The following is a 10626-nucleotide window of genomic DNA, read 5'->3' as shown; positions in this document are numbered from 1 at the left end:
CTTCTTATAAAAAATAGTTGCAGGCCATAAGGGGAAAGGGGTAGATAAATTCTTTCCCATTCATTTTACAAATTTAGCATAATTCTAATATGAAACATAGCATAATATTTTTTTAAAGGAAATATCCTAATGCCTAAACAAAATTTACCCCAGAGAAGAAAGTATGATTCCTTATTTCAGTTAATGCTACAGAGACAATTGGTAAAATTCAGTATCTATTCATGTTTAAAAATAGCTGTCAGTTAGGCAGCCAACTAAAAGGAAAGATAAAACTAATGTAAAGAAGAAAAGTTTATGGATGATAAATGGTAATATACTTAGACTTGCATATGTGAATATATAGCTTCACATATGAGTGTGTCTGGTGTGTCGTATGAAAAGCAAGGTGGCCAGTGAGGCTGGTGGGGCCCAGTGAAGACAGTAAGAGTCTTAGGAGTTGTGGTCAGAGAGGTCGAGGGTGGATGGATGTGTGTAGTGTGTGTCTGAGTGTGTGCAGGTCAACTTATCCCTATTCCTACCACCACGCTAGCCTTTCCCAAAGTTGAACACTCCCAGGTTGTAATAAAAAGTGTTTTAATTTTTGAATTTTGATGATAATCTAAACATAATTGAACATGTACATATTGGGAATCATCTGAATGACCATCATATAATCAGTCAATACCAGCCCTTTTATCCATCTGTGTTTATGATGACACCGTATCAATACAAGGTGATATAAGGATGTATGTATACATATAGCTGATTCACTTTGTTGTACAGCAGAAACTAACACATTGAAAAGCAATTATAGTCCAATAAAGATAGAAAAAAGAAAATACAAGGTGATAAACGAAAGTAACTTTTCATTAACTGTTCCTCAAACTGCAGTACAAGGACAGAGTGTTGGGGTCCAGAAGTTCTCAACTTCAAGCACTTGTCTATATGTACTGCACTGTTTTTTGATTCATCTTGAAGAATAAGTGGACAATAACCAAGTAAAGTTGAGAAGAAAGAGTAATGATGAAAAACTTACACTGCCAGTATCTATAGCATATTTACAAGCCATCAGAATTTAGGAGCATGATACCAAAGGAAAGCAGACCAACTGAAGTCATGCAGACACTGTGACGCTATCATACTATTTCTGATTGCTGGAATGTGATACTTTAGTGATAGGGTTGGAAAGGGTTCAGTGAAATGGGCACCCAGTGGTGATGGGAGTATGAATGGGTATAACCTTTCTAAATTCAATTTAATACTATGTTCCTGCTATGAATCCAGTAATTTTGGGAGGAGTATATTCTAAGGAAATAATTAGAAGCACATAAAAATTTATAAGCAAGGATTTCACCAGGGTATTATTTAAAAAAAGAAAAAGGGAAAGTGTTCTAAATGTCAAAATAGGTTTAATTTTATACATAATGCAATAATATTAAGCACCGGTCATTTTAAAAAATATACACAGAAATATATATGTAGACATATGAGGAAAAACAGGAAGTGAATACAAAATTTCAGAAATATAATATTTACAAATTAATAATGAATTCAGATTTTATAAGTATAAAATTAGCTGCCAAATAATTACCACCTGCTTTTTCTTCTAGTTTCATCAGGTTAAATGAGAAACAGAAGTTTTTAGAAGACTATGGAGCCATTTCAGTTAAACTTCATTCATTCTATAGATGTTTATTCAGCAGTAACTATGGAAGCACTTGAGCACCTTGCTCTAGTATTGAGGATACAGGGGTTCTTGCCCTCTTGGTTCCTCCCAACTAAGTAGCAGATAGCTGTAACAAAAACTCATTTATAAATATAATTGTCCCAGAATATTCCAGATTCTATATGTTTTGTTTAAAAATCACATTAATTAATTATTATCTTTTCATTTATATTCCTAAGGAAAGGCAGCCTAATGGCACATTTTACATAGGCTCTTCCATCTTCCCTATTGTCATTTTGGCTTTAGATTCATAGGAAGAGCATTATTATTATTTTTTATTTTATTTTATTTTTTGACTACTGCAGAGAGCAGGAATGGGAGAGTGGTTGTTAGTGAGCTGAGTGGAAACAGGCTCACTGACAACCAGGTGGGTCCTTTGGGTGTGGGTATATGGCTGAATGCATCAGTATGTCAGCATCCCGTAAGTCTTTTTGAAAATTGAGAAGAATACATTCATCTGAAGCGTTAAACGACATTTCAACTCAGAGTATTGCTTAGGGCATAGAAGCATTCTAATGTTTTGCTCTTTGCATAGGTACTCCTCAACAGGTTGTGACGCAGATCATCAGAGGGCAGCCTGTTTCCACTGCGATCTCTGCCCCTAGTACAGTTTCCTCAACACCTGCACAGAAAGGACTAACTTCAGGAGCACCCACTGCAAGTCTACAGCCTTCAACCTCACAGCCCCCTCGCCCCCAGCAAGGACAGGTGAAGCTTACCATGGCTCAACTCACCCAGTTAACACAGGGCCACGTAAGTAATGTGACTTCCATTTTAACTTTACAAGTGATCTTACTTACTCTTGCTGTAAGCTTTAAAACACGTACTTAATCTTTGGACGTTTAAAAATCTACTTACTTTTTTAAATGTCTGGTTCCTAGAGTCAAAACAAAAATACTTTTTTTTAAAAAAATTTATTTATTTATTTTTGGCTGCGTTGGGTCTTCATTGCTGTGCGTGGGCTTTCTCTAGTTGTGGCGAGCGGGACCACTCTTTGTTGTGGTGCCTGGGCTTCTCATTGTGGTGGCTTCTCTTGTTGTGGAGCATGGGCTCTAGGCATGCAGGCTTCAGTAGTTGTGGCTCACAGGCTCAGTAGTTGTGGCACACAGGCTTAGTTGCTCCGTGGCATGTGAGATCTTCCCAGACCAGGGCTCGAACCCATGCCCCCTGCATTGGCAGGCGGATTCTTAACCACTGCACCACCAGGGAAGCCCAGGAAAGGCTTTCTTAAAGACAGAAAATACTAGCCATAAAGGAAAAGATTTATAAATTCAACAACCTTAGAAATAAGAACTTCAGTTCATCAAACATTATAAAAGAGTGAAAAGAACGAGGGAAGGTATAACTACAACCAGCCAAGGACTATTCTGCAGAATACATGAAGAATTACTACTACAAATTAAGAAGGAAAAAAATCCAGATAGTTCGGTAGGAAAAAAAGAGCAAACAAACTTGTCGAGAAAAGAGGAAATCTAAACGTCCATAAATCCAAAAAACTGCTGAATTTTGTTAGTAATGAGGGAAATGCATATTAAAACCATATATCTAAGAGATTGGTATAAACTAAAATGTCAGACAAAATCAAGAGACAGCAAAGACATGGAGCAGAATGAACTCTCATACACACCTCGTAGTATTATAAATTGCTTTAGCCACCTTGAAAAACTGTAGACACTATGTAGCAAAGCTGAAGACACATGCCCCACGTCATAGTAGTTCTCCTTCTAGGTATGTTTCCTGGAGAAGTTCTTGTTCGTCTGAGCACCAGGGCGATGGACATGAATATATACAGCAGCATTGTTCATAAGAGTCAAAAACTGGGAACAACCCAAATGTCAATCTGCAGTCAATTAGATAAATAAGTTGCCTTCCTCCAGCAATGGAAGTGAACAAACAACAGCCACATAGAACTACATTGCTGAGCTAAATAAAAAAGCAAGTAACAAACAGAATTACAGTATGATCTATTTGCATAAGATTCAGAAACAGGCAAAACTAGCTACATGTGTAGGGTTATGGGCCTGCTGCATTGCCTACCTGGAGGGGACACCATTTGAATTCTTCCTGAATGGTGCTCCTGAAGTTGTGAGTCTGTGGCCCTTAGAGAGCTATACCTAAGTGGTCGCACTATGAAGAACTGCAGTTATTGTAACAGTGAGAGTAGTGCTTACCTCTAGGGCAAAGGAGGGGAATTAAGACCAGAGCAGGTCACATGGGGGCCTTCTTGGATACTGGCAGTGATGACCTGAATGCTGGTTTTATAGACGTTCACTTTATAATTATTCATTAAACTATACTTGGTATTGTATGTAGTTTTGACTGTTCACAAAAATGTTTTAGAAAAGCAATAGTGAATAAGGCAGGGGTCCTTAACCGGTTTGTGGCCTGTTAGGAACCAGGCCACATGGCAGGAGGTGAGGGGTGGGCGAGCGAGCGGAGCTTCATCTGCCGCTCCCCGTCCCTCCCCGTCCCGCGCGTCACCGCCTGCACCGTCACCCACCCACCCACCCCGTCCGTGGAAAAATTGTCTTCCACGAAACCAGTCCCTGGTGCACAAAAGGCTGGGGACTGCTGTAGTAAGGGACTCCTGAGTAAAGTGCATGGAGCTTAGCATCACTGTAGGAACTTTGTAGCATCCGTTTTGGCTGTTGGGAACTTAGGGTGGCTTGTTTTTACGTTTGCTTTCTAATTCTCCACCATGTTCCTGATGGTTGAGGATTAAGAAGTCCTGGACAGAAGAGGCAGTGCAGATGGAGTTTTTAGTTCCTTGTCCCCATTTGAATGATTACTCAGACATTAGTGACCTTCCTCACATGGTGTTTGCATTCCACATCTAGAACCCTAAGCTTTCTATACGTTGGCACACACCAACACACTCCATAGGTCATTTGGTACATAGTGAAAAAACTGAAACTAGGAGACCTGGGCTTCTCATTATATCTCACCTTGAACTTGCCGTCTCACTCTGGGTAGGAGACTTGAACTTTCTAACTTGAGTTTCCTAATTGGTAGAAAGATTGTAGTAATATTTTCTCTCCCTAATCCACAAAGTCACAAGTCTATTGTGAGAATCAAATGAGGCATGTCTAAAGTATGTCTAAAGATGCTTTGAAAGTTATAAAATAAGATGATTTAAAATCAGAATTTTGTGCAGACCTTAGTTATTCACTTCACACCCTTATTTTATAGATTGGGAAATTTAGATCCAGAGCAGCGATGTTACTTACAGACAGATAACCTGGCTGTCCGTTTGGAGAACTCAGACTGGAACTCTGGATTGTTAGTTCATGCTTTTTCCACTAAACACCATCAATCTTTTAAAATAAATATTCTTATTTTAGCTTATCTGAATTTTTCTTGGTACCATTCCATAGACATTCAAATACATATGTTCATTATTTTAAAGGATCTGTTCAACATAAAAATGGTATCCTTTGAACACGGTTTACATGTTGTGTGTTTTTTCCATAGGGTGGCAATCAAGGTTTGACAGTAGTGATTCAAGGACAAGGCCAAACTACTGGACAGTTGCAGTTGATACCTCAAGGGGTGACTATACTTCCCGGTCCAGGACAGCAGCTGATGCAAGCCGCAATGCCAAACGGTACCGTCCAGCGATTCCTCTTCACCCCGCTGGCAACAACGGCCACGGCAACCAGCAGCACCACCACCACTGTTTCCACTACAGCAGCAGGTAGAACCTGGGCTTGTCGGAAATGCTGCTTGTTAGTGTCACGGGTTGCTAGGTGACAGAGGGGGCCAGAGGGCCGGTCTTTATCTTTGGGAGGATGTGCCTCAAGCTGGTGAGTGTCACAGCTGACTGGTCAGCCTCACAAGAGCTTGACCAGATCTCTTGCTCTGACAGCCTCCCTGTCACCACCATCCCCTGTTAAAAACTATAGAAAGCGGGGGGTTGGCACAAAATAGTAAAGTATCGTGGTGACTGTGCCCACTCCTAACTCCTCACCAAGCCTGTAGGAACTGATTGAGTCATGACGTGCTCTCAGGGCAGGTGGGTATTTCCAGCTCATAACCTATGATTGGGAGCTTCAGGACCAGAGCACTTGGTGAGCCTCCTGCTGCAAGCGGCCGTCACTCACTGGCGTCACGCCATAGGAGAGGAATGTGGGCTGGCCTTAGCCTGGGCCAGAAGACCTGGCTGATTTCCAGAGACTGTGCCTTGCTTTGGAAGCCAGCCCTCTGGAGACTTAGCAAAATGTGCGGAGGGCAGCCATGAACATGGCCCGTGTTCCCCAATTTAGGAGAGTCCTGACCTAGGTGTTTCTAGATGGAGCATTTCTAGGGCATCAATCTTCTGTACTGTACTGAAATGCAGAATTCTCACCTTTAGAAAATCCCCTTCAAATTCTTCTTAAACCACAGTCTCATGTTCTAGAGTAAGAAATATTTGGTCTTTCCTTTTCACAGGTACAAGTGAACAAAGACAGAGTAAATTATCGCCCCTGACACAGGTGCAGCCAGCCAAGAGCCTGCCTCCAGCTCAGCCGTCGAGCATGAGTCCTGCAGAAGCCCAGCCTCAGACTGCTCAGCCCGCACAGCCCCAGCCCCCAACCCAACCCCCGTCCCCAGCTCAGCCTGAAGCCCAGACCCAAGCAACTTCTGCCTCCCACGTCCCTCCTGAAGCACAGCCCACCCAAGCACAGTCCTCCAAACCCCAAGGTGCAGGACAGTGTCAGCCTCAGAGTAATGTCCAAGGACAGTCTCCTGCTCGTGTCCAGAGTCCACCACAGACTCGAATGCGTCCATCAACTCCATCCCAAGTGTCTCCTGGACAGCAGTCCCAGGGTCAGACTACAGCCTCACAGCCGATTCCAATTCAGCCACACACATCTCTTCAGCCACCTTCCCAGGGCCAGCCACAGTCACAACCCCAGGTACAGTCTTCAACTCAAACTCTTTCATCAGGACAAACGTTAAGCCAAGTTACTGTTTCGTCCCCATCCCGTCCTCTGCTCCAAGTACGGCAGCCTCAGCCCCAAGTCCTTGCTGTGCCGCAGCTGCAACAAGTCCAGGTTCTCTCCCAGATCCAGTCACAGGTTGTGGCTCAGATACAGGCTCAGCAAGGTGGTGTGCCCCAGCAGATCAAACTCCAGGTCCCCATTCAGATGCAGCAAAGCAGCCCTGTGCAGACTCATCAGATTCAGAATGTGGTTACAGTGCAGGCAGCCAGTGTGCAAGAGCAGTTGCAAAGGGTTCAGCAACTCAGGGATCAGCAGCAAAAGAAGAAGCAGCAACAGATAGAAATTAAGCGGGAACACACCCTCCAAGCTTCTAATCAAAGTGAAATCATTCAGAAACAGGTAAAGTTATTAAGTAAAAGCAGCATGTTCAGTAGCTTGAATTATTGTGCTGTGCATTAGACTTAGTGTTTGGTTGTGTTAGCTTTCCTTAAATAAGACACAAAAGTCATTGATGCTTCAAGTTAGAAGCAGCACTGGATTGACCAAAACGTACTGAATGACTGTTAATGGTTTGGAACTCTGTTGGATATAAACAGTCAGTGCTTACTGGAAAAACGACGTGTATTTTGGGAGAACTAAGTTGGAAAGAGTGGACTTAGGAAGTTTAAGTATCATTGATATGAAACCTGAAGGTTTAACTAAGTTTGGAAGCCACTTCAGGCATCATAGCAATTTCTTTGCAGTTGTCATTCCTTAGTTTGCACGTAGACTAAGCAAATTTTATAGACAGATTAAACTCATTTGTGTTTCCAGCCACACCTTCGTAAAAAAAAGATTTAAATAGTATTACTCCATAGCATAAATAAAAAGTGGCATTGTGCAGTAGCTTTGTAGTGAAGTAAGGCAATTTAGATGAGTTAGAATTATTCTGCTTGAAACAAAGCCACATGTATAGTGACATCCTCTATAGCATTGCGGGAGAATGTGCAGCGTTCCGCACTAGTCAGGAGTTTGTGTGGGTTTCAAGTGTTCCCAAGTCAGGAGAACCCAGTTCCTGGGTCTCCCGTTTACAGTCTGTGAAACCCGCTTATCTCCCCTGAGCTATATCCTCATTAAAACTCTCTCCCTTTCAGCCACACAGGGTTACTGTAATGATTAAATGAGGTCATGTATGTAGAAGCACTTTTTATTTTATTTTTTATTGAAATATATTTGACATATAACATTGTATAAATTTAATTTAAGGTATATGTCTTATTGATTTTATACATTCACATCTTGTAATATGACTGCCATTGTAGCAATAATTAACTCCCCTATCATGTCACATAATTTTCATTTCCTTTTAGTGGTTGGAATAATTAAGATCTAGTCTCTTAGCAACTTTGATGATTGTAATGTTGTTAGAAGTGTTTTTTTTTTCTCATTTTAACATCTTTATTGGGAGTATAATTGCTTTACAATGGTATGTTAGTTTCAGCTTCACAACAAAATGAATCAGTTATATATATACATATGTTCCCATATCTCTTCCCGCTTGCGTCTGTCTCCCTCCCGCCCACCCTCCCTATCCCACCCCTCCAGGCGGTCACAAAGCACCAAGCTGATCTCCCTGTGCTATGCGGCTGCTTCCCACTAGCTATCTACCTTACGTTTGGTAGTGTATATATGTCCATGCCTCTCTCTCGCTTTGTCACCGTTTACCCTTCCCCCTCCCCATAGCCTCAAGTCCATTCTCTAGTAAGTCTGTGGCTTTATTCCTGTTTCACCCCTAGGTTTTTCATGACATTTTTTTTTCTTAAATTCCATATATATGTGTTAGCATACGGTATTTGTCTCTCTCTTTCTGACTTACTTCAGTCTGTATGACAGACTCTAGGTCTATCCACCTCATTACAAATAGCTCAATTTCGTTTCTTTTTATGGCTGAGTAATATTTCATTGTATATATGTGCCACATCTTCTTTATCCATTCATCCGATGATGGACACTTAGGTTGTTTCCATCTCTGGGCTATTGTAAATAGAGCTGCAATGAACATTTTGGTACATGACTCTTTTTGAATTATGGTTTTCTCAGGGTATATGCCCAGTAGTGGGATTGCTGGGTCATATGGTAGTTCTATTTGTAGTTTTTTAAGGAACCTCCATACTGTTCTCCACAGTGGCTGTATCAATTTACATTCCCACCAACAGTGTAAGAGGGTTCCCTTTTCTCCACACCCTCTCCAGCATTTATTATTTCTAGATTTTTTTGATGATGGCCATTCTGACTGGTGTGAGCTGATATCTCATTGTCGTTTTGATTTGCATTTCTCTAATGATTAATGATGTTGAGCATTCTTTCATGTGTTTGTTGGCAATCTGTATATCTTCTTTGGAGAAATGTCTATTTAGGTCTTCTGCCCATTTTTGGATTGGGTTGTTTGTTTTTTTGTTATTAAGCTGCATGAGCCGCTTATAAATTTTGGAGATTAATCCTTTGTCAGTTGCTTCATTTGCACATATTTTCTCCCATTCTGAGGGTTGTCTTTTGGTCTTCTTTATGGTTTCCTTTGCTGCGCAAAAGCTTTTAAGTTTCATTAGCTCCCATTTGTTTACTTTTGTTTTTATTTCCATTTCTCTAGGAGGTGGGTCAAAAAGGACCTTGCTGTGATTTATGTCATAGAGTGTCCTGCCTATGTTTTCCTCTAAGAGTTTGATAGTTTCTGGCCTTACATTTAGGTCTTTAATCCATTTTGAGCTTATTTTTGTGTATGGTGTTAGGGAGTGATCTAATCTCATACTTTTACATGTAGCTGTCCAGTTTTCCCAGCACCACTTATTGAAGAGGCTGTCCTTTCTCCACTGTACATTCCTGCCTCCTTTGTCAAAGATAAGGTGACCATATGTGCGTGGGTTTATCTCTGGGCTTTCTATCCTGTTCCATTGATCTATATTTCTGTTTTTGTGCCAGTACCATACTGTCTTGATTACTGTAGCTTTGTAGTATAGTCTGAAGTCAGGAAGCCTGATTCCTCCAGCTCCGTTTTTCGTTCTCAAGATTGCTTTGGCTATTCTGGGTCTTTTGTGTTTCCATACAAATTGTGAAATTTTTTGTTCTAGTTCTGTGAAAAATGCCATTGGCAGTTTGATAGAGATTGCACTGAATCTGTAGATTGCTTTGGGTAGTAGAGTCATTTTCACACTGTTGATTCTTCCAATCCAAGAACATGGTATATCTCTCCATCTATTTGTATCATCTTTAATTTCTTTCATCAGTGTCTTATAATTTTCTGCATACAGGTCTTTTGTCTCCTTAGGTAGGTTTATTCCTAGATATTTTATTCTTTTTGTTGCAATGGTAAATGGGAGTGTTTTCTTGATTTCACTTTCAGATTTTTCATCCTTAGTGTATAGGAATGCCAGAGATTTCTGTGCATTAATTTTGTATCCTGCTACTTTACCAAATTCATTGATTAGCTCTAGTAGTTTTCTGGTAGCATCTTTAGGATTCTCTATGTATAGGATCATGTCATCTGCAAAGAGTGACAGCTTTACTTCTTTTCCGATTTGGATTCCTTTTATTTCCTTTTCTTCTCTGATTGCTGTGGCTAAAACTTCCAAAACTATGTTGAATAAGAGTGGTGAGAGTGGGCAACCTTGTCTTGTTCCTGATCTTAGTGGAAATGCTTTCAGTTTTTCACCATTGAGGGCGATGTTGGCTGTGGGTTTGTCATATATGGCCTTTATTATGTTGAGGAAAGTTCCCTCTATGCCTACTTTCTGCAGGGTTTTTATCATAAATGGGTGTTGAATTTTGTCAAAAGCTTTCTCTGCATCTGTTGAGATGATCATATGGTTTTTCTCCTTCAATTTGTTAATATGGTGTATCACATTGATTGATTTGCGTATATTGAAGAATCCTTGCCTTCCTGGAATAAACCCCACTTGATCATGGTGTATGATCCGTTTAATGTGCTGTTGGATTCTGTTTGCTAGTATTTTGTTGAGGATTTTT

General features: G+C 40.7%; 1 protein-coding gene across 4 annotated transcripts in view; it reads left to right on the top strand.

The window, feature by feature from the left end:
* BPTF (bromodomain PHD finger transcription factor) overlaps positions 1-10626 on the top strand; it is a 139379-nt gene that overhangs the window by 102397 nt on the left and 26356 nt on the right. For 3 of the 4 annotated variants that reach the window (XM_060133033.1, XM_060133032.1, XM_060133031.1), the window contains 3 exons: positions 2241-2458; positions 5177-5399; positions 6134-7026. In XM_060133033.1, the coding sequence (XP_059989016.1) occupies positions 2241-2458; positions 5177-5399; positions 6134-7026 (1334 nt within the window). The remainder of the gene's footprint in view (positions 1-2240; positions 2459-5176; positions 5400-6133; positions 7027-10626) is intronic. The other variant, XM_060133034.1, reaches the window with a different exon arrangement.

This window comes from Lagenorhynchus albirostris, chromosome 20 (genome assembly GCF_949774975.1).
Source record: "Lagenorhynchus albirostris chromosome 20, mLagAlb1.1, whole genome shotgun sequence".
NCBI classification, from domain to species: Eukaryota; Metazoa; Chordata; class Mammalia; order Artiodactyla; family Delphinidae; genus Lagenorhynchus; species Lagenorhynchus albirostris.
This window is presented reverse-complemented; position numbering and strand designations above follow the sequence as displayed.